Genomic DNA, 25,825 nt, shown 5'->3' with positions numbered 1-25,825 from the left:
TTTTGAAGATACTCTCTTTTTATTTCAAAACGTGGGAATAACTCAAAATTTGAGCCTCCAGGACCAAAACGCATTTGAACCAAATGTTCAGAAGACAAGTCAGGCCACCATTTTGGCAACACATTTCACATGGACAAGTGGATATTAGAGAATGATGCCCGCGACACGGCTAAAGCTATAGCACACCCACAAATAGATTCATACTTTGTTGTCTAATTTGCATGCATGAGTACGGTGCATTCTCCATGCCACTAGTACATATATGCCTTTTCCAGAGTCAGTACAGGATCCGTATTTGTGCAAGTCTTTAAAAGTCTGCTCCCTTACAAAATTTTACCATAATTTATCTGAGACAGCCTTCCTGTGACAAATTCTTTATGCCGCTTTTACTTCCAGAAAGCCATTTCTGAATAATAATTATAGCTGTCAAGAGTTCCAGCATCACATAAAAGAATCTGTTTGTTAGTTATTTTAATGTCAGTTCGCTGGCTGTGAGTAAACCTAGCTAAACATATCCACATGCTTGCTATCTGGAATTTGAAATCGGTAACCTTTAGCAGCAATGGCAACCTTAGACCAAAATGACAAGGTAAAAAAAACATCAACAATAACAGATGATGTCCCAGAAAGAGCTGGGCTTTTCTACTTTCCAAAGTAAATTCTTCCTCAGTATGCACCAGACACTGACAACCTGACATGCTTGTGTATGAAGGCCCACTTTTTCCCACTAATGCTGAATTGTTGGAAACCCAAACAGCATTGAGATCCAAGGGGGAAAATGTCTGAATCTGAAAATCAACCAAAAGAAATTGTACCAGAGAAAGGAGATGGGAACTGCAAAGAAGTTCCCAGAGTATCTCTCTCTGTCAACAAGCGTGTAGAGTCTTTATTACTAGAATATGCAGAGTCCGGGAGAATTGTTGCATCCTTTTTTGCCTTAACTCTTTTCTTGCCAGGCTTTCCCTGCCTGGTCGAACTGCTTCTACAGTTGTCCCATCCAGAAGCCACACACAGCAGCGGGCCTCAGGAATTGCATTCCTCGCAGTGACAGGAGAGGATGTACCGGTAGGTGGCAGTGAGTCGCATGCCCCCTGAGCATCGCAGCCGCAACGCCTTCAGCTTGGAAGTCTGAGGCCGGCAGCAGTGACAGGAGGAACGGAAGGGTTGCTTGAGGACAGTGCTGAACGACACCAAAGGCTCGGAGCGCGATGCCTGGCTGCAGTGCCCCTCGCACCTGGCCAGGAGCACCATCTGGGGAAAGAAGAGGAGGTGGTTACTCTGTAAGCCACAAGCTTAGCCAGGTAAAACAGCATCCTTTGAAAGACCCTCACACTCCTTGCCAATTCCTGCTAGATTAGACCAGTGACTCCATGCATGCTGCAACACCCAGGCCCCTTTCAGACCGATTGAATTAAAATCCTTGGGGATAGGGCCCAGGCTTTCATGGTTTTCAAAGCTTCTTAGGTGATTTCTAAGTGTACTGAGGGTTTAGAACCACTGAATGGCACCCATCACTGTGATGTACAAGTAAAAACCAAAGAACAAAAGAAATTTCTCCTGACAGGTAGTGGTCTGCCACTGGCCCAATGTATTGCAATTCTACCAGTAGCAAAATGCAGAAAGTCAATCCAAATTGAAGCCAAATTAAAATGAAGTAAATGAAGTAAATTAAAATGACTACAAAAAAAAAAAAAAACCAGAAAGAAATTGATTTGTGCAGGAAATAGCTAAAGAACAGGAATATAGTTTCTGAAGAAGAAAATAGGATAGCCTGAGTAATGCTTACGAAGACATAGTCTGGGTGCTGCAATTTGGTACAAGAGAATGAAATAGACACAGGGCATGTTTGGGGCCCTGAAATCACACTTCTGGGTTTATGCATTGAAGGAGCCTGGGATTTGTGTAATTGCATCTGCATCTTCAGTCATTTGGGGCAAATATTAGGATGTACCCATTCTGATAATCTCTATTTCCAAAGATTGGGCTGGAATAACAGAGGCTATGTGTTCTTTATAGTAGCTCTTAATCTGGTTTTAGCAAACACACACCTTTAAGAATCTGATGAAAACTACCAAAGTAATCCCCAGAAAAATGTACGTAAGTGCACACACAATTTGCATACAGCTTAACGGAAAGGACAAGAGGATCACTTGTGTATCTCATACATCAATCCTGGCATCCTGGGAGCTGGAGTCATGGATGGCTAGGGTAGAACAGCTTGACTCATTCAGCTACATAATCTTAATATCAAGGTGGGGAGGGGAGTGGAGAACCTGAGATTCTTTGTCCGTGGTTATGTAAGAGGTTTTGCTTGGTGAATTTCATGTTAAGTGATGGAGAAAAAAAAAAAAAAAACCCTGGGCCAGGTATATTGTCTCATGCCTGTAATCCCAACACTTTGGAGTCTGAGGAGGGAGGATCACTTGAGCCCAGGAGTTTGAGACCAGCCTGGGCAACATAGCAAGACCGTGTCTCTACAAAAAAATAAAAAGTTAGCCAGGCATGGTGATGTGCGCCTGTAGTTCCAGCTACTTTGGATGCTGAGGCAGGAGGATCACTTGAACCCAGGAATTACAGGCTGCAGAAAGCTATGATCAAGCCACTGCACTGCAGCATGAGTGACAGAGCAAGACCCTGTCAGAAAAGAAAAGAAAAAGGAAAAGAAAAGAAAAAAATTGTCGTATAATTCCAGAATCAACAGCAGGATCATAAAAAGTGAAACTGTTCAAAGGAAAGATTAAAAGATACATATATCTGCATGAAACCTTTTGACATTTACCTTACAATATCGTAGGAATTAGCAGTTATTATTAATGACTCACCAGCTATTATCTCTGACATCATCCTGTAGCGCAGAATTAAACACCCAAGGTTTACAAGAAGAAAATAGCCAGTCCATCTTTCCAAAAGGGAGAAAAGATGAATTCTGGTAATTATAGATTATTGGCATAGTTATCTGAGAATATGCTGGGGCTAAATCCAACAATCGCTTAGCAACCACCAAGGCAATATGAGATACTAGAAAGAAAAAAAAAAAAAACAGCAGGGCTTAGGGAAGAATAAGTTGGACTAGACCAGTGAATTTATTTTCTCTGAATGATCACAGAGGCAGAGAGAAAATAGCAGCTGTAAGCTGTTTTGATTTTTTTAAAACTTTTGATTCCATCCTATCTGCTCTTCATTTTGACAGGCAAAGTAAACTATCAGAAATGGTTTTGTTTGTTTTGTTTTGTTTTTAGAGACAGTCTTGCTATGTTGTCCAGGCTGCAGTGCAGTGGTTATTCATAGGCATGATCATAGCACACTACAACCTTAAACTCCTGCCTCAGCCTCCTGAGTATCCAGGACTACAGGCATGCACCACTGTGCCTGGCTCTGAAACGGGTTTTGAGAGATTATGCCATAGGTCAGTAGTACACAGGCCAGTCCCTAATTCCCACCCCCATTTCTCTAATGAAAGAGAGAGTCTAAGATCTTCCTTAGTCTGTTCTCCTGCCATCCGCCTGTATGTGGGAAGAGTTGCTTGACACCACACCTTGGAGTAATGTTAAATTTGCTAATCTCTCATCTAGATCATCTATTAGGTTGATTAAACAGTTATTCACAGAGTCACCGTCCATAATGGAGTCTTCAGAGGTGCAGTTTCAGTCTGGATGAACAAAGTAATCCTGTGCCAACAAACTTAACTCAGAAGGGCCAACAATGATATGGGACATAATATCCAAATGATGTATATACAGGTGAACCAAAAGTTAGGCCTAACTGATCGGGCCATCAGCACTGTCCATAAAATGACTAAGTCAACAGCGTAGGGCCATTTGTAAATGAGCTAATCTGATTGCAATCTCACTAAAAGTTTTCAGGATGTCCAGCTCCAACCCCAGCCCACTCTGAAGCACAAGAACTCCAGGCACTGAAGGACGTGGGGCCACCTCCAATGGGCTGGGCCCCTCTTCCTTGGGAGCTGGACTGTTTGTGCAAGAAGAATGCACAGACATGTACAATAAATGCCTTCAGTAGTTCAGAATAAAACCCAAAATCTTGAAGAAGAGTCAAGGCCCTTCATGACCCAGGTTTCAGATGCATTTCCAGTCTTACTTACAACTGTTCTCATCACTCTACTACCCACTCCCTACTCCAATCAAATTTAACTACTTAGGAGTCCAAGAAAGTGCCCTGAATTCTCCTGCCTCTTGCCCTTGCTTATGTCTTCTGTCTCCCAGATATGTCCTTTCTACCTTGCTCTGCCTAATAAAATCCCACCTATCTATCCTCTGTAGCCAAATTCAAATGCCCTTTCCTGGAAGAATAGACTATGAAGCAATTATTGGACTCTTGATGTTCTCAACACACACACACACACACACACACTCCTAGAAGGAAATCTATCTCTGTTTTGTGTGTTGAAGTGGTAAAGCAGAAGTTTGAAAGATAAGATCCTTAAGGGATGGAAGGAATAACCGTCTGCTCTCCTGGTCTACTCTCAGTACTTCACATTTTAGCCTCTGCCATGTCTTACCTGTGTTTCAGCACTTGAACATCTCCTGATCTCTTCCAGATCAGAACTTCTCAGACTGGAATGTGAGTGTGAATCATCTAGGATCTTGTTAAAAGGCAAGGACTGATTGAGTAGTTCTGGGCTGGAGGCTGAGATTCTGCATTTCCCTTCAAATTCTAGTTGATGTCAGTCCTACTGGGCTGATGCCCACACTTTGAGTAGCAGGTCTCTGGACCCATTCAAGTTTGAGGGCTCTGCTCTAGATGGATCGCTAGATAACCATCATTTCGCTAATAAGAACATTTATTGAGCACTTACAATGTGAATTATTTTATTCTTATAATAATACTACCAGAAAGTACTGTTATGATCTAAACTGTTAGGACGGATAAGGAAACTCAAGCTTTAGAGAGTTCCAGTAACTTGCCCAAACTCACATAGGTGGTAAAATGCAGAGCTGGAATCAAACCAAGGTCTATCTGAAACCAAACCCCTGACCCAAACCACTGTAATACCTGCCTCCTGATACCATGTTTTCCTGAGGCATGTGCCAACTCACACACTTCCTTATCTACATTGATTTGCCTCAGGAACCCCTGACCATATCCATAGACATACAAGTCTAACTTTTTGTTGTGGACTTCTTGGGACATTAGCTTCACCATCCCCAAGCTTATGCCGAGCTGAATCTTCCAAGAGCCTTGACCGACCAGATGCCACCATTAGCATCAGAATAAAGACCCACCTGTCCCATTCCAGAAGAGCATTTTTGCGATTTTACTCCAAGAGAGTGGAAACATATTTTGCCTTTTTCGCAGCAGTGAACACTATGCACCCTTATTTCCATGGCACCTTGTGAAGCACCCCTTTTCTCCTCAGGAACAAGACCCACCCATGCTTCTTCTCCCATTCTTTTCCCACAGGCAGTCTCAATCACTCAGCTCATCTTCAGGGACCCAGGTCAACCTCCAAAAGATCTGTGCCAGGCTGAGGGCACCAAGAAAATTGCAACCAGGGAACAAAGCAGCAGAGAGATGGTGGGGGCTTTGAAAGGGTGGATGGGAACTCAGCTCACTCCAACTAGTCTGGTCCCTTCACTCAGGTCATGAATCAAACAGATACAGACAGACCTTTGTGCACTGAACACCTCTCCTTCCTCTCTCCCCATTTACTTGTGAGCATTATGAAGGCAAAAAAAAAAATTGTCTCTTTTTTCTTTCTTTCCACTTTAGAGTCTCCAGCACCTTCCACAGCACCTGGACATGGTAGGCACTCAGTATAAATTTGTTCCTTTTTAAAAAATCAAATTATATTTCTCAAGTAGTCTATTGTATTATAAACACAACATTCCTGACTCCCTCCATTTCTCCTATCACACCATGAGCTTGGTGAGTAGCAGGAGAAGATGGCTTTGGGGGTCCTGTTAGGAAGCTGTTAGGACTCAGCCCTTAGCATACCAGCTCCTTTTTTTCCTAGGTTTTGTCTCCCAAACCTCTTCCTCCTTATCCTTTGTTGTTGCTCTTCCAGCTCCCCACCTGCTCCTGTGGCCATTACCAGTTCAGACAATCATGCCCTGGTTCCATGCCCCGGTTCCACGTCCTGGCCCGGGGCCAGCATCCCCCACTCCTCACCCAACTGAGACTTTCCAGGTCTTCCCTGCCAGTTTGCTTTCCCACCCTCCCTTCCTGAAATCCCCTCCCTGGCTCAAGACCAAAGCTCACCCCCCTCCAGCCCCTCCTTCCTCCACTCACCTGGGAAGGGAGGTTAGCCAGACATCGGTGCTGTTTCTCTTTTACTTTTATCCTCCCTGTTAGCACCCAGCACAGTGGCTTACATTTACTTTGCTCTTCTGCCCCACCCTGTGCTTAACAAGAACTACAATAAGGTTCATTTTCCTAATCTTTTAAGGCTATAGGAGATCCCAGCAGTTATTGAGGTCTCAGTTGTGACTGAAATAGAAAATTGAGTCTAAACACCTGCTTAGTTTATAACGTCATCATCAAGATCATAATATCATCTACTCACTCAGCTCACTAAATGGCTATTATGTGCTGGACACTGCTGGATGCTTTACAAATCGCCAACACCCATAACCATACCCTCAGGTAGACAGCTGTATTTTGCATGGGAAGAAACTGAGGCACAAAGAAGGAAGTTACTGAACTTCCTCAAAGTCACTTATTCGGCAAGCCATGGAGCTGGAATTGGAAACCAGGTCTCTCTCACTTCAAAGCTTGGTATGCCTCAGTTTTCATAGAGATTCCCCCAGGCAGTCTGTTTCCACTATCAACTGGTCTTTTGCCTGTTTGCTCTACAGCCTTTACTCCAAATTTTAGAGAAACTTAGTCTCCCATGAAGATATTAAATGAGCCTGCTACTCCCAGGATCTTTTGTACCCAATCCCAGGAGGTGTCACCACTTAAAACTATCAGGCACATCCTAATCTGTGGCCACACTGTCCTCCTTAGTGGGCCACTGTGGCCAGTCTTTTCTGCCTGACTCCCTCTCAGTCCTTTCCTAAATTGCTAGGAGATGGGCAGCTGGGACCTAGGACTGGCCAGCTGCAAGTTCAGGGCTGGGATGAACAGTCTCATTGAAAGCTCCCAGAAAGGCTTTCACTACTATTTATTTTTTCTAGAAACATTGCTGAGTATAAATTATTACTGCCAGCAGATCAGAAGTAGAGCCTGAACTTCTATGTGATGGCTCCTACATTCTACTTATGCTCCTCCAATATGAAGATCCAAGTAGTAGGAAGATGAATACTGTGAGGCAGACATTGCCACTCCCTGGCTATGTGGTACCAAGCAATCTAATTACTTTGGGCTTCAGTTTTCCTTACCAGGATAATGGGAATAATAATGCCTGCCATCACAGGTTTCTTGGCAATGACTAGAGTATACAGTATGAGGTGCCTGATACATATTAGGTGTGCAAGCACGTATACTCCCTTCCCTGAGCCTGGGTCACATTCTCCCTTTCTTGTCTTTACAAGGCCAGATAATGGGTAAATGTGAGTCAGGAAGCATTAACAATTGGCAGGCAAACAATAGGCACACATTTAGTAAATAATGACCCTTGAACATGATGTCAAGGGAAAATTTTTATAGAGACAAAAAATCTACCCTAGTCTTTTCTTTGTAAAAAGAAGCTAGGGTAGATTGTCGTTGCCTCTTTTCTAGACACAGGCTGAATGTTTTATCCAAGTCTCTAAAGGCAAACAATTTCATTAAGTGAGACACATTAGAGAGAAGATCAGCCTGAGAATGTAAGAGTTAAGAATTATAGAACATTTCCAAATGAAAACAGTTTTGCTCCTGGATACATAGAGAAAAATCTAACCTAGAAAAGGTCTGGGTAGTTGAGATTCTGCCAGGCATATTTTATGGCCAGGGAAGAAAAGTTTATAATTGCAAGCACCATTTACATAAAACTATTGCTATATTTGGGATAGTTTGGGATGTTTGAAAACAGATTGTTCCCATGAAATTACAAACATTTCTCCTACTATCACAATTTTGCGCTGTTATTTGCTATGGCATTCTGGAAGAAACAAAGGTGAATAACAGTACACTAAAGTCTGTTTCTAAGACTCATGCTCAGAATTCACATGTGAATTTCTTCAGTTTGAGTTCATGATGTCTCTTCTTTGACCTTCGCTAGATTAGTGTGATTGTTGCCAAGGTACTCCTCCATCATTTCATCCAATCTTTCCAGATTGTTTTCTAGTTTTTATAGATGCTCCTATTTCTTTGTTCCTTTCTATCATAGTGACACTTTCTTTGAAATAATTTTAATGCCTTTTTTTAAAAAAGAATCATGATTATGGAAGACAACTCAGTAGAGAAAGAAATTATCCATGGAATAAAATCACTAAATATTAGTGCTGTCTGTTTCTGAAGAGGGAGGGAAGGAGAAGCCAGTAATTGCTGCACTTCTCATGTTTTTTCTCCATTTCTTTGAGTTTCCTTTTCCTAAGAAGGAATTGTGGCCCTGCAAAAATTTACGTTAATCTCTTTACTTCATTTTTTTTTGTTCTACAAGCACAAATAAGAGCCAGAAAGTTTTTATTAAATGGAAAATCTCTATTTTTTTCCGACAGTCATAGACCTTATTAATATAATGGTTAAAATGATTTAACCCGAATTCTGATCCTCCTAAACTAAAATGAATCATCATCACTGAACTATAATCAGAGAAATTAATGGAAATTTGCAAGGCATACAAGAGTCATAGGCCGGGCGCGGTGGCTCAAGCCTGTAATCCCAGCACTTTGGGAGGCCGAGACGGGCGGATCACGAGGTCAGGAGATCGAGACCATCCTGGCTAACACGGTGAAACCCCGTCTCTACTAAAAAAAATACAAAAACTAGCCGGGCGAGATGGCGGGCGCCTGTAGTCCCAGCTACTCGGGAGGCTGAGGCAGGAGAATGGCGTAAACCCGGGAGGCGGAGCTTGCAGTGAGCTGAGATCTGGCCACTGCACTCCAGTCCGGGCAACAGAGCGAGACTCCGCCTCAAAAAAAAAAAAAACAAACAAACAAACAAAAAAAAGAGTCATAATGTCTTTGAATGGCGAGTGGAGGGATTGGCTTATATGGTCTTAATTCTAGTGACTGATATTATAAAAAATTCTTAATTATACTGGTAATTTCAAAAAATACTTGCCATATGAGCATGTTTAAGGATTTTCGTCTCAAAACTAAATGTACAAATCTCTGAGGTTGGGCTAAACAAATTCTTATTTACCAAGTGTGGACGAATTTCATTCATGTGCCTGTTTAGAGGCAGTGACAGTCGTGAGATCTCATATGTTCCACCCTACAATGTGCCTCCCTTCTGGGTGGTCCATGTTGCTAGCCACTCTTGGTGGCCTTTTCAGCATGATATTCCTTTGCAGACCACTGAGGCACAGATTGCCTCTGCAACAAACATGCATCCTTTACCAAACGAGAATGATTTGGATAAGCAATGTAAAAATGATAAATGATCATATTGCCACCTTATCTTTTGAAATCATTTTAACAGAAATGTAGCACCTGAAGAAAGGCTCAGACCACAAAGCCAGTTATTTCACCAGCCAGTTATTTAAAAAATTCTTTAAAGACCTTTCCAAGAAGTGTGTTCCACTGCTCAATCACATTCTTTGCATTCTCTTCCTCTTTATTGATGATGGAGGTAGAGAGTTATGATAACTTGTAGACTCCATCTTTTTTTTTTGAAAAGCACACTATCACTCATAAACGTCACAGCCAGGGGCAAAGGACACCTGTCCCACTGGATGGGTATGCACACGATTGATTAGGCAGTTTTACTGACAACAGTGCAAAGCATGGGGGGAAATTCTAAAAGCCTCATTCTCCCACAAGCCTTGTGGGCCAGCCACATCATTTAAGTTTGGGCTATGATCACAGTTCTCCATCCCCTGACAAAGAAATATGGCTCCTCGCCTGTTTCTGAGGGAAATGCTCTCCTCACAGAGACCTTGATCTTACCTTTGAGCTACACTTGTACAATGGGTGACTGATAGAATCCACATAGTGATGCCTCATGCAGCGTCGAGGGTCCGAGTCCATTATGAACGAGCTGTCCGTTTTACTGTCTGTATCTCCCATTATCACCAGCAGGGAGAGCATAGAGAAGGATGCAGCTAGTACATGTTTTCTCATTGTTGTAAGGAAAAACTTCTCCAGAAGAACAGCAGAGGGAGGCAGAGGACAAAAAATTGGAAATGGCTTCACCTCCTAGGATCCAGTCCCGTCCAAGGAAAGGGCAGGATCGGGCTGAAGCTTTCTGGTTGTCATTGTCCTTTATGTGCTGGAGTTTTGTCTTACTCTTTGCACTTGCAATCCATCATCACAGTATCTGCTGCACAGCTGGAATGAAAACAGAAATTATTTTCCCCAGAATTATTTACCCAGAACCACTAATGGAACCCAGGAGGTATTAAGTAGAATTTTCCCGTGTTATTTTGAGAGGAGAATATTGGTTTCTAGAGTGTCATTAGCAAAGGCTGTCATCCATCCCACCCCAACTCCCATAGCTTACGCTACATATTTATAACCATTTGGAGGTGGACACAATGGTTTAATGGAAGCACATGTTGACTTTAATTGCTGAAGTCCAAGTTCCTAGGGGTAAGAATAGTTTGAACCCATGTTAAAGATTAAACATTGTTCTGGCAGCAACGTAACCGAATTGGGTGGTCTCATCTTTGTCCTTGGTTGGTGGGGGCAGGAGGGTCTATTCAGTTTCTCAGCGAGCTTTGGTGTCAACGTCAGCTTACAGGGTTAGAGAGGAGGCAGGTCAGCACTAATGAACACAAGCCACGTCCCACAGGGAAGCACATTTTCCATTTCCAAGTCCATACTCACCCACCCACCTAATTTTCCACTTCTGTGCTCTAGGCTCATCCTGTTTTTGTTTTAAGCCCCATACCACCCAGCACTGATGACAAACTGCATCTGAAATACACATTATGCTAACTGGCCTCCAGCATGGTTAAGGTATCACATGTGTATTTGCCAACAGAGTCACATTTCTGCAGAGCCTTTGTAGCCTGGGCACATGGTGTAATTCAAAAAAGAAAGCAGTTGTTGGAACAGACTTATCATTAAAATAGGATCATGTTATACCAGTTTTTCTGAAATTTGCTTTGTTCTTTTGACCATACCTCTTGGACAAGGGACTGGGGTCCAGAGATCTCTCCAGATTACCTCATTAACTCCCCAGGCATGGCCAACACTGGTGCTTTCTTTCTTTCTTTCTTTTTTTTAATCACAACAGAAGACAGAAAGTATCAAAAATATTTTCAAACATTTAGGAAAATTGGGAGGGCCTGATATTACATCCAAAACAAAAGGAACATGATAATTAAAGCTTCGGGAAAAGTTTCAAAGGTATTTCAGATAAAAGTTTGATCATTTTGTTCATAGGCAACGTTTTCCTTAACTTCCTACTCATGAACAGTCTGAATAAACAGGGCAAAGTGTTGATAAAATCAAGATTAGGAGTTCAAGTTGGCATAAGCCAATTTATTTTGCACTAATAGAATGGCGTCAGACCCATTTAGCCTCAATCAGCTGTCTTGGAAGTGTGAGGCAGGGGATCCTAAGTGGAAAGGGGTGTGTGAGATAGGGCTGTTTCAGAGCAGAGACTCTCTGGCAATAGCAAAGCCTCAGCACATGTGCCTCAGGGAAGTCCTATAAATTGCAGGAAGGGCAAGGACCAGTAATGAGGGGACCCTCCTGGACTTGAGTCCTGGCACTGCCATTAACTAGCTGGGGAAGCCTTACACAAGTCATTCAACCTCCTCTAGCCCAAGTTTCCTCATCTGTAGAGGGAAGGAGTTGACAGAGATGGCATCTGCTGTCCCTTCGTGTTCTAAAATGCCACCACTTGATAACTATGGATTCAGTTACTATCATCTCCATATGTATACAGTGAGCCCAAAGTTGAGGAGACCATATTCCAGTACAACTTTGCACCACTTTATGTGCATGCTAAGAGCAATATCTCATTGAAATAAATCAAACCTGTGCCCAAAGTTTCAAATCTGCAAAGGATGCAGAAGAGCATGTTTGTTTTCTTTTCATCTGCATAATCTAGGTTTTCCTATACACGTTACCTTGAAAATTGTCAAGACATCAACTCAAAGAGCCACAACTTTCTTGGGGTCCACATTCAGTGGATGAAATATTACTGACCATTTCCCAAGTTTCAGTGTGACTAAATTATCCCAAGTGGTTATCTGTCTCTTTGAAGCCTTAATTAGTGTCAGAAAGAGAATTGATTAGATTTTACTGCTTCGGTCTACAGATATTTCCCCCAGGAGTCAATGACAAAAGGATGAAGAGAGAAGCAGACATTCCAGTCCTGGCCCTCTTTCTGCACTGCCAGCAACTTCTCTTCAGAGCCATGGCCAGGAGGTATGGTTAAATGAGCAAAGCAAATTAAAGAAAATCATGTATAGCATGATGGCAAAAACAAGCTACATCAATAACAAAACCCTACATATATGTATGCATGGGTGTATTTATTGGCATTTCCGCTTTCTTCACAGAAATAGGAAATATAAAGGGCCCTTAAAGATAGAAGAGAGTAAAAGTCTCATTTAAGAGAATGAAAATTAAAGTACTTTGAAATACATTGTTCAACCAATCGGATTAACAAGGATTCCAAAGTCTGATCATGCACCCTACTGGCAAGGCTGTGGGAAAACAAGCCCATTTTGGAGAAAGTTCAGTATAAATGGGTCCAAACTCTGTAAAGGCCAATTTGGCAATACCTTTTAAAAATGCAAATGTATATAATTTAGACCCAGCAAGTCCACTTCTGTGAATTATCCTACATGTGAAATGACATGAGCACATGGCTGAAATAGCATAAAATTGGAAACAGCATAAAATATCCATTAATAGGGGACTGGTTAATTATATTCTAAAATATTCACACAACAATATACTGACCAACTATATATGGAAGGATGCAGAAACTCTGTGTACTGATTTGTGTTAAAATGCGGAGAGATAAAAACACATATTTGTCTAGCGAAACTCTGAAAGGATACCCAAGAAACTAACAAAATTAGTTACTTGTGATAATTGAGGGACAGGCATGAGAGAAAGACTTTTCACCATATATCTTTTGTATTTTCAGATGTTTGAGCTTGTGAATGTATACTTTATTTAAAATTTCATTAAAAAAAAAACAAGGCTTTCGGCCGGGCACGGTGGCTCACGCCTGTAATCCCAGCACTTTGGGAGGCCGAGGCGGGCGGATCATGAGGTCAGGAGATCAAGACCATCCTGGCTAACATGATGAAACCCTGTCTCTACTAAAAATACAAAAAATTAGACGGGCGTGGTGGCGGGCACCTATAGTCCCAGCTACTCCGGAGGCTGAGGCAGGAGAATGGTGTGAACCCGGGAGGTGGAGCTTGCAGTGAGCCGAGATTGCGCCACTGCACTCCAGCCTGGGCGACAGAGCGAGACTCCATTTCAAAAAAAAAAAAAAAAAAAAAAAAAAGCCTTTCTCTTTTAAAAGCTCAGCTTAAATCTGGTAACTAAGTTAATGGATGTTTCCTGTTTGTGCTAGTTTGAGTATTTTAAAAATATTATATTGTTATTTCTTATAATTACGGGAAAACATGCTAGTCTCTTAGTCAAATACTCTTCCAGGGCAACCACATAGTTCTTGTACATTACTGCCACCTAGTAGCACCATCCTGAATTGCAAGCACAGTTTAAAAATTTTTCCTAAAAACGAATAAAACACTTTGCAAGCAGATATTAAGACATTTACACAGATAAACAGATAGTTAATGTCACATACAATGTAACTTGATCATCTGACTTTCTCTTTAGAGATGGTAAGCTGAACCCAGACGTAATATTAAAGAATAAAAGATTGACAGGAAATGTTGCTTTACCATTAATTCTGAGAAATAGATTTTTTATTTCAACACACTCAGAAAATGTGACACTTGTCCAGTTTTTATCTTAAATTCTGAAATAAGAATGTAAGCAACAATATAAATATGCCACAAAACTCACAGAACCCTCAAAACAAAAAGGTAAGATTCTGAAAACATAACCTGGGATTTTTTTTCTTTTCTTTTTTTTTTTTTTTTGCCTTAAGTGTTCAAATTGAATGAACCAACACTGTTGTATTGAAGAAGAAGTAAAAATGAAGCTCAAGAAAAGAGCAATGCTCAGTCAAGTTGTCAACATTGTGTTGCTCAGGATGTGCACAGGTGAGAATGTGCAAAGTATGGGAGTGGGAGGAAGACCTCACAAAGAGGAAAATCAGGAATTAAGAAAATGTGCCCCACTGAGATCACCACTTTCTGGCAGCCTAGGATTACCTCTGCCTTGTAGCAGCTTCCGTTGTTTTCTCAAAACTAAATTAATTCCAGTTTGCCTTAATTTTTTAAGCCATGTGTCATAAAATCAAATGCTGCCTATGAAGACTTAGAACCTTGGCCCAGGCAATAATAGATTGAACAAGAGAATGACTTTCTTGCTGAATTCAGTAGCCTGTGGCCACTCTATGCTCTGGATGCAGTCTCTGAGACATGGACTTGGCCGACGTACAGAGCCCACATTCTAATAGCTCCAATGTGGAGCCTCTGCCGGCAGGAGAGGCACGTAGGCTGGCGTGCCCGACTTTGGAGCTACCTTCCAAATGATACCAGTGGAAAAGAACAACTGGTGCCCAGATTTCCCCACCTGTCATCCTCAGCGAAATAATATAGCAGAGCTTACAGTGGGCCCAGCCTCCTGGGTGAGAGATGGTGTTGTGCCCACAGATCAGCTCACTCTTGGGCTGACCTTCTGGCTGGCAGAGGGTAAAGTGCTGGTTTCACACAAGTTATCTCAGCAACAGGCTAAGACAAGTGGCATGTGCCAAGAATGGCCTTATTCTTGCCTTGCTTGCCAGGCACAAGAGGGTGGTGCTTCAGTATCCATATTTCCCCCTGTGCTGTTTTCAATACTAATGTATACTGATATTCCCTTCTGTGGCTTCTTTCAACAAATATTTTTTAACATGTATTTATTGAGCACCTACTATGTGTCTCCTTTTGCTGTAGCAGATAAGAGATAGGGTCAGGGGAAAAATATAGCTCCTATCCTCGATCCCTCTTCTAGCTCACTAACTCTACAGGCAAAGAGTTTTGGTCTGTTGTTTTCCTGGATGATTTTTTAGACACATTGATAAACTCTCTGAACATCTAATTTGTATCCAATATCCATTGCATCATTTCTAAGAAGAACAACTGAAGCAAATAAAATATAATGACCTTGGAATGGAGTCAGTATATCAGCCAGAATTACTTGATATTTATTGTAATTTTTTAAAAAATTATGGTATGAGGCATAAATAAAGTGAAGATGGTAGAACATAGAGCCTCTATCAAAGAAATTGCAAAAACATCAAAGATTTATAAGCGGAAGAAAGCTTGCTAGATAACCCTAGATAAAACTTCATACAGTACTAGGATCAGAAAAGCAAGAAACCCTAGGTCTAATTCAGAAAGTGTGAAGTGTTAAGTAGCCCCTTCCCAGGAACTCAAAGGATTCCAGTTGGATCTAGTCAACTAGATGCCTTGGAGAATAAGTCAAATGCCTCTTCCCAAGGCAGTTAATTTATAAACTGTAAACAGCATGTTGGATTTTATAAAGCATCCTGTGCGCTCAATGAATGGTTTTTAATATTCCTATCTGGCAGCACATCAGTAGCAGCCAAGGAGCCAAGCCTGGGCTGACCCAGAGGCAGCGGCACTGATTGCAAACGCTGCTAGGCCTCCAGCCTGCCAACTCCAGGTATCTCCAAGAATGGGCAGGCACAAGGTCAGTGGGGAGGAAGCAGTTCTTGCTCCTTTCATCTCAGAGATAGGCACATTTCATGTGTCTATTCTACAGTGCAGGGGTGGTGGGGGGTGAGGGAATAAAGACAGCAATGACTGTCCCCAGAGTGCTACCTTAGGAGAAAGAAGACAACATTCTTTTGATTAAATAATAGTCCTCCAGTCTGTGGTAGGACTCTGTGTTCTCTCAACCTGCACTACTAGCCAAGTGTGGCCAAGCTCAGCAGTGGGGGTGATGGAGGAAGAAAAGAGATGGGAGAAATAAAAGGGATGGAGGAATATGGCCAGGGAAAGAGGCAATGAATTACAGTCCTGGGGTAAATAGTAGTGCTAAACTGAAGGACTAGAAATATGAATAATTTGGAGGGTGGGGAGATGAGCCAACTGTCAAGTGCCCCCACCTGTATGTATGTCCTTGACTTGAATAGTTTTACTGTCTGAGGAGGGACTGGAGTGGGAGGACTCGACCTTGAGCCTGACTGAAGCTTAAAATCCTGATTTTTTTTTTCAGGCATTGTCAGGAACTCCAGAAAAACATCTCATTGTTATCCAAACTCCCACTTACCTACAGCTTTCATCTTTTCCTCCTTAGACCCATTGCTCGCCTATGTTGTTAGTGTTCCGTGTCCCGATACTGATTTGAAAGAAATATGGGATAACGTTTCACTGCATTCTGAAATCTACAGAGCATTCCAATGTTGCCTGATCTGGTATAAGGATGGCTGATCTGAAGATCCTCAAGCCCTGAGTCCTATCCTCCCATTATCGGCTGTGTGATCTTAAGTAAGTCACTTGCCTTTTCTAGGACTCAGTTTCCTCACCTGCAAAATGAACAGATTGGTCTAAATGCTTTTATGTGTCTATCCATTTCTAATAGTCTAACTCTACCCAAGTTTCTCAGAGTATAACCCCTGCCTGGGGCTACATATTCCCCAAAGCAATCCTACAAAAAGAGTTCCCTTCTTACTCAAGGAGTTAATGATTGCAGAAAAGTTCTAAGGTGGTGCCTGAACCAACACTGAAACCCAAACTATAAGTATTTGCCCCTTGATGAAGCTATACTGGTGGCCTGAAATATAAACAGCCATTAATAACCATTTGACTGAGTGCTTGCAATGTACTAAATAGTTTATAAATTAATAATATCCTGTTAATCATAGGAAGTGGGCCGGGTACAGCGGCTCATGCCTGTAATCCCAGCACTTTAAAAGGCAGTGTTGGGAGGATCACTTGAGCCCAGGAGTTCGAGATCATCCTAGGTAACATAGGAAGACTTCATCTCTACAAAAATAATAAAAAAAAATTAGCCAGGCATGGTGGTACATGCTTGTCATCCCAGCTACTTGGGAGGTTGAGGTGGGAGGATCACCTAAGCATGGGTAGTTGAGCCTGCAGTGAGCTGTGATCACATCACTGCACTCCAGTCTGGGCATCAGAGTGAGACCCTGTCTCAAAAAACAAAAGTTAACAGTAATAATAATAATAATAATAATTTGAAGTAGTTAGTGAGGATATTTAGCCAGTTACTATTTCTCTTAAAACTATCTTAAAATTTGTGGCATTTCTGTCTAGTATCCACCAAAGCATAAACGGGGAGAGAAGAAAGGCTAATAATAGTGTATCATGCTAGAATTAGACTTCTTGCATTTGAGAATGACAGTATAGACTGAGTTCCACCCTCTTGCACCTTTCTTTTGAAAGACCCTTATTTCTTAACTGAGCTTGAGCCACAGATCCTCATGCTCTAATGAGACGATCTGTGATACTCTGGTTCAGGATAGAAGAGAAAGATTGATTAGAAAAGTTGTCTTAAGCCGGGCGCGGTGGCTCAAGCCTGTAATCCCAGCACTTTGGGAGGCCGAGACGGGCGGATCACGAGGTCAGGAGATCGAGACCATCCTGGCTAATACGGCGAAACCCCGTCTCTACTAAAAAAAAATACAAAAAACTAGCCGGGCGACGAGGCGGGCGCCTGTAGTCCCAGCTACTCGGGAGGCTGAGGCAGGAGAATGGCGTGAACCCGGGAGGCGGAGCTTGCAGTGAGCTGAGAGCCGGCCACTGCACTCCAGCCTGGGCGGCAGAGCAAGACTCCGTCTCAAAAAAAAAAAAAAAAAAAAAAAAAAAAAAAAAAAAAAAAAAGAAAAGTTGTCTTGTCTGCAAGTAGAATCAGTAGTCTTGGGGTCAAGAGCAAGGCCATGTGCTTGGTAAAATATCTACTACAGAGGTTCTCTGCTAGGGGAGGTACATTCCAGAAGCCCTGGGCTGGGACTTAAGTCTAAAAGAGTTGACCACTGGGTATGGCACTTGGATTCTGTGTTGGGTATCTCTGGGCTTCTGTGGCCCACAGATACTCAGAAAAGACTCATTCTGAAGAATGGAAAGACTCATTCTGAGTTTTTAACAGTTGACATAACTAATTGACTTTTAGAATACAAACCTTGCATAAATTGGAAATGACCAGGTCAGGTTACCCAAGTGTCAGGAGGTACTTTTCTGTTGAAGTCTTTTCCTCCAGGGATTTGATTATTTCTGTAAATCCAGCTACCCAAGTAAAAGCTGTGACTGAGATGGTGATGAGCTGTCAGAGAATGCTTAGGGGTGGCCTCTCTATAGTGCCATAAATCAACAGTAGCCCTAAACACAGAGTCCCCTTCTATCCTTTCTCAATGGGGAATTAAAGTAGGCAGAGAGCAGGTCATGGGAGAAGTAACAAAAGAGGAGGAGGAGGAGGAAGGATTCATTTTGAAGTTCAACATCTGCCACTGCCCTTTCAATTTTTTCAAAGAGCGCAATTTCAGTCAGGGAAGAATCCCTTCATTTCACCCACTCCCTCCCAGGAAGCGGATTTTATATGAGGAATGAGACACACTCCACTGTTCACCTTACATAAGACCCTTTGGAAAGAAAATAGGAGAGTTCTGAGACACCCAACTCAGAGGACTCAGTCTTGCCAAAATGCATGAATGTATATTCTCCCTGTGGAAAAGAAAAGGTGCCAGGTGTTCTGGGGACACTTGTGCTGAAATAACTAAATACTTGTTCTTCTGCTGTACTGCTGGCTGTGGCATGGCCTCAGGAGAAGAGAGGTGACCAATGTTAGCTCAGGGTACAGGCTCCCTTTTACCCTAGAGCCAAATGAGCATGTTGGCTTTTCTTCAAAGAGTGCAGCAAAGTGTTTCCAAAGCTGTGTTTGAACCTCCTCACCCGCAACAACATTTTGGAATGGTGGGTAGTGATCTCACCTAACAGCTGTAGAGCCCTTAGTTAGGAATGGGGCATAAACAATAGGAGCAACTCAGTGTTTCCATTCCCCATTCAATTTGCCTTTTCTGCCCAATGGTGGGATTTGAATACTGAATTCAATCCCATTGCAATCCGGAATGCTCCTAGACTCAGACATATGTCAAAGGGGCAAGGTTATCATAAAAATCGCATAAAAATACGTGTCCCTATATTGCTGATAACCCTGAACTTGTTGGGGTGGTGGTTTTCTGACTGTCTTGCTTTGCTTAAACCATGCATGCTGCAGCTATGTCTTTTGATTGCCAGCTTTCCTGTAACAATACTATTCTGCTGCCTTTGGATTCCAAACCTCAAAAGAAAAATTTAAATTCTGAAAAGGAGTAATTTTTCATAATTTGGAGGAGGGGAGTGAAATCACAGAAATGTGACGAGTCCTAAAATATCCTCTCAAGTTTTAAAGAAAACTTGGACTTTGATTAAGGATTGGATTTCTTTGATTCTTTACATCCATCATAGTTTGTGGATACAAATTATACGTGTACCCACATAATTAGGTACAAATGTGTGTACCTCCATTTTACTTCGAGTTGAAGATAGGGGATGTTTTTTCCCTTGAGGAGTTGACCTCCTTTTCAGGTAAAGACAGCAACTTCAAACACCTTCCTGGGAGGGAGAGTAGGTGAAATAAAGGGATCCTTCCCTTTCTGAAATTGTGATATTTGAAAATATTGAAAGGGCAGCAGCAGATTTTGAACATCAAAAATAATCCTTCTTACTTCTCTTTTGTTACTTCTCCCATGACCTGCCGTCTCCCTATTTTTATCCCCTACTGATGAAAGGATGGAAGAGGACTCCACGTTTAGGGCTGTTGTTGGTTTGTGGCACTGTAGAAAGGCCACCGTTGAGCATTTTCTGACAGCTCATCAACTTGCTTGAATGTCTTAACCTGTTGCCCTTTCATTTTTAAAGGATACTGCAATTGGTTGGATCATGGCTTAAAAGAAAAAGTTGAGATTGAGCCAGGCCTTGGAAGAGAGCAAATTGTCTGAAAAATTCTTAGCTTTTGTGGAAAAAAAAGAGAAAAGACCAAAATGTTATCTATTGCAAATCTTATACCCAGTTTAAAGCTACTAGTCAATGTTTATGTTCAGATTTTGCCATGAGGGTGAAATGGACCCCAACTGGATGAATTCCTGATTATGAGCACTGGGGATATGTCGCCAACTGAAGTTACCCATTCTTTGAATTTTCTGAGTCAGCAGTCTTCCTAACAAGAAAGTAGTTGTTTCAGATTGCAAACTCTATCCAGGGTTTCACGTTCTTACTGTTGAAAATGGGTCTGGGGGTATGACTCTAGTGACATATCCTTGACCATCAGGCTCTGAGAACCTCTGATGAAGGCGACAGTACACATGAATGGTGACAAGCAAATGACTGCTGGAGACACAAGAAAAAAGCTTTGCAGATGCAAGGGAAGCTGGCATCAGAAATAATGCCATCGGCACAATCTTCCTCAAAACCTCAACTGTGTGGGTGTGTGAATTTGCAGCATGCAACCTGCACAGCCAAGTGAGTACTAACTGCAGTTCCAGCCTACCCTACCCTGCTGCACACACATAGGGGTTTCGGAAGGATTTCCCACCCTTTGTTTTCTCCTGAAATTAAACACAGAAGTTCATGATTGCTGACCTGATGGGCGAGGAGTGGGTACTACCAGTTGGAACATTGCCACTGGCAGGGGCAGACAAGAAAACAGGAATGCTCTTAATGTCCTCCCAAAGAAAACCTTTGATGGACAAAAGAGTGGTTGTATTTTTACCCTCTCCCTTCATGCTGCCAGGCGTCTTTAAATAGATCTCTAGCCTAGGGACTTGTATGGAATAATTCATATTAAAACCCAAGAAGTGGTAGCGGAGGGGAATTGGGTCTTTCTTCTCTTTTTTCCCTTTCTTTCTTCCTCTCTTTTTTACTTCTTGTCAGGCTAACAGGGAAAGACTCATTTTAATTCAGCTGCTTTAAATTTTTCCTTTTGGGTCTTTTAATGAACTTTAGCTAATTTGGAAAAGACGACCAAAGCCCCCAGAAAAAGAAAAGGAATAGGAAGCTGCCTGGTAGCTTGCTCTTTAATATCTTTTGGTCCCAGGGACATTAGCAGCATCTTTTAAGGATGTCACAGTTAGGTTTACATTGAGGCTCTTAAATGGGAATCTCTAATTGAGAGGTCCACTTCCTTCCATTTGCAACTCATCAACGAAACTGTTGTTCTGCTGTTAAGAGACAGAAAGAAAGAAAGAAAAAATCTCCCCGCCCCGCCCCCCGCCGCCCCATCTCCAAAGCCCCATGCATTTTTTAGTTCGGATCAACCCAGAATATATTTCTCCCCTCTTTCTTTCACTAAACGGGTTTCATAAAGACATTCGGGTCTGTGCTGGCCAAATTAGAAGTCCTGTCTCTCTTCCTTTCTGTTTGGGGAGGGAGGGATGTGGGAAGGACAGACGGGGAAAGGGGGCAGGGCAGGGGCCAAGGATCCAGAGAGCTTTGTTTCAAACCACTTGTCTCTCCCCCGAATCAGAGAATAACCACATTTCTCTTCATGTAGGCCGAAGCGCATCCAGGCATTCCCATAGCGCTCCCACCCCAAGGCCTTTGCCGGAGATGTTCGGGTCACTGTGATGGTATGCTGGTCCCTGCCAACCCGGTCACTCCAGTCCTGCACTCGGCAGCCCAAAGGGCAGCTAAGCCATGTGGCTGCTCCTCTCTGTGAGTGGTTTCAGGCTCGGGACTACAAAAACCCCCCAATCCTATCAGCCCGGCAGAGCTGGTGCCAAGAATGACATCCTGGGAATACTATGGAGATGGGGAGATCTCATGGGCTGTTCTCCCCGGATGGAACAGGACCCAAGCTGTCTGGAAAACAGGCAGAGCAAAGAGCCAGCTGACAATGGAAGGAGCTCAGGCGAAGGGAAAAGGGGGCGGGCTGGGAGCGGTGGTGAGCAAAAGAAAAGAAAAGCCACATGCCACCCAGGAAGATTCCAGGACTGGCGGGAGGAGGTGGCGGAGGAAGGACTTGCAGGAAACAAGTACCCAGACATGGCACTGCCAGTCTAGCTGGATTCTTTTCTGAATTAGATTATGCGAAAGAAAGAAGGGAAATATATAGCCAGCCAGCTGTTCAAAGGCTTACAACCTTGCTTTTATTGTCCGGGTAAGTTGGTGAGGTGGGGCATCAGAGGAATTCCAAACATACCATCCCAGAGAAATTTTAATATGTTCCACAGTGTCATACACGAAGAGGAAATGACAGCTGATCACAATCAGGACAGGCCATAGCAACCCAGGCCTGGAGCTCACCCACCCTCTCTCACAGCCCTGCTTCCCTGCTCTGCCTTAGCACTTCACAGTTTGCCCACCTGGCTTCCCATCCCCTCTGCTCCCACTGGCCGCTGAAGAGAGCCTGGGCAAAGAAGCAGTCTCTGACTGTCATGGGAAGAGGTGAGGATGGGCTCGAAGGCCGCTGGCCAAGAAGCTGAGGGCTGGCTAGGGTGAGTCAGGCACCCCAGGGAGTCAGAGGCATTTTAATCCAACCACGGGGGATTATCTGCTGATAAGGACCAAGTCAAGGACCCTGGTGATGCTGTTTTCAGGGTTTTCTTCCCCAGTAACCCAACCGCGTGATAAAACACCATACTGGGTCATTTGAAAGCAACACTGTGTGGCTATGATGGAGACCTGGGTTTGGGGAAGAGTTTCCAACAGCTTCTTCCCAGGGACCTCTTGAATTTAGGCCAGGCCCAGAGGTCATTGGTTTTGATATTGGGGGTGGGACAAGTAAGTGGTGAGGGATAGTGACTGCATCTTCTTCCATATGCATGTTTCTAATTCAATGATTCAACAAGTGGCCCTGATGTTAGCTACTGAGTAGGTGACTCACACCCAGCCCCAGTAGAGACAGCATATGGTCCTTTCCAAAGAGTGCTCAGGAGAGCAGAGAAAGGATAAACTACTGTCTTTTTCCAGAATTCTTCTACCCAGGCTGGAAAGATCTAGGCCGTGTTAGCTGTGCAAATGACGTGTACCCAGGATCTGGTGAAAAAGGCCAAAGGGGAACCCCTTAATCATAAATGGAAAGAAAACCCGCTGATGAGCAAGAATCACTTCAAGTAAATCTGGAAACCAGTAGCTGTTTTAAATAATTCTTTAGAACAAGGAAGTTATTGGCCACTTTACCCATTGGCAATGCCCATTTCAGTTCCAAAATCTAACTAGAGATGGCATATGGACTGAGAATTAGAGTATGGGACAATGTCTCATTCACCTTTGCATCCATCAGGACTAGCATAGCACTGGGTATCTAGAAAATGCTTAATAAATTTTTATTTTAAAATTGATGAAATAAATAATTAACCAGAGAATAATAGCACTTGAATTGTGAGTTCTTAAAATAGAGTAAAGATTGCTGGCCACCATTGGTGGCTATAATTCCAAGAAACTCACCACATTTTTCAAGGGCCCAGGAAAATAAATGAGTTGGAAATTGTTAAATGTATTGAAAAATGATTTATTTTTCCCTTGACAGTGTCATTGGAACTCGAATTAAGATTGAAAACTCCACAGGCACACTTCCATCTGTGGGTGTCAGCTGCTTGGTACATGGTCGTAAGAAGGCCTCAGCCAGTTCTCCCGTTACCTGAACCAAATGTATTTTTAAATAAATGATGCAAAACATTACATTTTGTGTTCAAATACTCTCATGTAATGATCTGAATAATAGTTTAAGAAAATTGTTTTGATTCAGCTAAATGCTTTACTGACAGCAGTTTTTATTTTTAATTACAATAAAATTTTATAGCAATGGAATCCATAGTCTTTTATGGCTTTCTTGAATAATGAATACCCCAAAGTTGTAAATTAACTCATTCAAATATCAGATTTTCATTCAGCGATGCTTATTAGGCTAGTTATCAGAGAAAATCAGAAAAATTTTGCATAAACTATGTCCCGATTTGCAATGAAAACTGGCAAACAGGACCGTAAAGTTTCCTTGAATTAGCAAGACTGATGAGAAGAAAATGAGCAGATATTTGAATCCGGTTTAAACGCTCATTGAGAAGCATTGTACAGTCCCCGCTGTATTTGGTTGACACCCACAGCAACCCCGCATTTCAGGCATCTCTGTGTTTTCAAATGCACCTGGTATTTAATCTTATGTGTTGGGGTAATTTGCCAATGCCAGCTCCTTGTAATTAAAATACACTAATATTAGAAATGAAAAGAGATGTTTCACAGCAGCCATATCTGTTATTAATGAGTTACAAAGAACTGTACAAGGGACTCCCATCTTGCCAAATAGCTTCCTTTCCCGCACCTGAATCTCAGTAAAGATGGGAGTCTGCCTCTCATGGAGGCTTATCTGGGTTTGTCTATTACAATGAGCCTCAGTTACTGGGCGTTCTGAGTCATTAACATTCTGTACACAATCAAACTTCCCGTCCCCCAAGAAAGAGTTATGCCCAGGCCTCCTACAGCTCAATTGTTCATTTAAAGAGAGAACTTGTATTCCAAAGTTTGAAGGAAACCTCAGAATATTTCTCAGGTAGGAGTCATTCCTACAGGTCCTGGTCCCTGTACTGGTGGGAGCATCCTTTCCCCGTCACTCCTTGAACATCATGCTGCAGGGACGAGCTGATGACTAAAAATAACCCCCTGCAATAAGTCCAAGGCAAACAGCATGCATTTCCTCAGACTTTTTGCCCAATCAAAATCATACAGTAAATCCATCCTCATCTCCTCCCGGTGCTCCCGAATGCATCTATGGAAGCGAAGACCTGCACGCTGAAAGAAGAATACAGGGGAGCAGGATTCCTGCAAAGCGTGACACAGAAAGCTAGAAATAAATGTTGCCTATTGTTTGAAGTCATTCTGAGCACTCCGGCAGAGCCCTGGCAGGAGATCAGCAGCATACATAAGTAGTAATAAAAGTAAACAGTGCGCTTTTAAACTCGCAGTCTTGCCTGCGTTAATAGTGCCCCCATTGTAAGTGGGATGAGGGTGCTGGGAAAGATACTGGGCTCCATGAATCCATGTTGGCGAGTTGCTACTTCGCAGCCCCCTTTCACGGGGTCAACTATAAGAACCATCACAAGTTATATCTAACTACGCAGAGAGTTTGAAAAGCAAAATCTCTTCAAGTCAAACCAAAAGATATTTTCAAGCTTTTCTAGGAAGCTCCCTGCTCTGTCACAGACTTCAAAGACCCGTTCATTTAAGAAACACAATGCTAGCATGCTACAGATTAATGCAAATTAAAGTAATGCAAATTTAAGTGGTATTTAAAGGTTGTCTCTTTGTCTGAGAGGAGGATGAAATGCTCGGTTTGGAAAGAAGCGATTTCCTAGGCAAGCCGGCAGCGCTTGTTTTCCTGCTTACCTTAGGGGAACGCAGGGCTCCTTTCTTCTCAGACTTTTCTGAGAGCTAGAAAGAGGTCCTGTTACTTCCAAATGCTTTTGTTCTTCTGTCTCTCTGTCACATGGCTTGCCTTTTATATTTGCAACACACAAAAGTTAGGACTGTTGTTTAAGCGACACAGGGAGAGAGAGAGAGGGAGAGAGAGAGAGAGAGAGAGGGAGAGAGAGAGAGAGAATGTCAAATGGAAAAGTGCCATTGCAGTCATATATCAATCAGGCGTGCGGCCGCAGCAGCGCACTAGCAAATGGGAAT

General features: G+C 42.6%; 1 protein-coding gene across 1 annotated transcript; it reads right to left on the bottom strand.

Moving 5' to 3' along the window:
• NDP (norrin cystine knot growth factor NDP) lies at window positions 1–25,825 on the bottom strand. The gene is made up of 3 exons (XM_033201597.1): window positions 25,535–25,825; window positions 9,993–10,373; window positions 1–1,251 (listed from the first exon to the last, which is right to left on the bottom strand). The coding sequence occupies exons 2-3, from the start codon at window positions 10,164–10,166 to the stop codon at window positions 1,024–1,026; spliced, it is 402 nt and encodes a 133-aa protein (XP_033057488.1). The 5' UTR covers window positions 10,167–10,373; window positions 25,535–25,825; the 3' UTR covers window positions 1–1,023.

This window comes from Trachypithecus francoisi, unplaced genomic scaffold (assembly GCF_009764315.1).
Source record: "Trachypithecus francoisi isolate TF-2019V2 unplaced genomic scaffold, Tfra_2.0 Lachesis_group6, whole genome shotgun sequence".
In the NCBI taxonomy this organism is placed as follows: Eukaryota; Metazoa; Chordata; class Mammalia; order Primates; family Cercopithecidae; genus Trachypithecus; species Trachypithecus francoisi.
This window is presented reverse-complemented; position numbering and strand designations above follow the sequence as displayed.

Bases quoted from the DNA above. Each gene is read 5' to 3' on its own strand.
- NDP (XM_033201597.1), bottom strand. From the start codon at position 10,166: ATGAGAAAACATGTACTAGCTGCATCCTTCTCTATGCTCTCCCTGCTG. The intron at 1,252-9,992 runs GTAAGATCAAGG...TTCTTTCCCCAG, and splicing joins TGTACAAGTGTAGCTCAAAG to ATGGTGCTCCTGGCCAGGTG.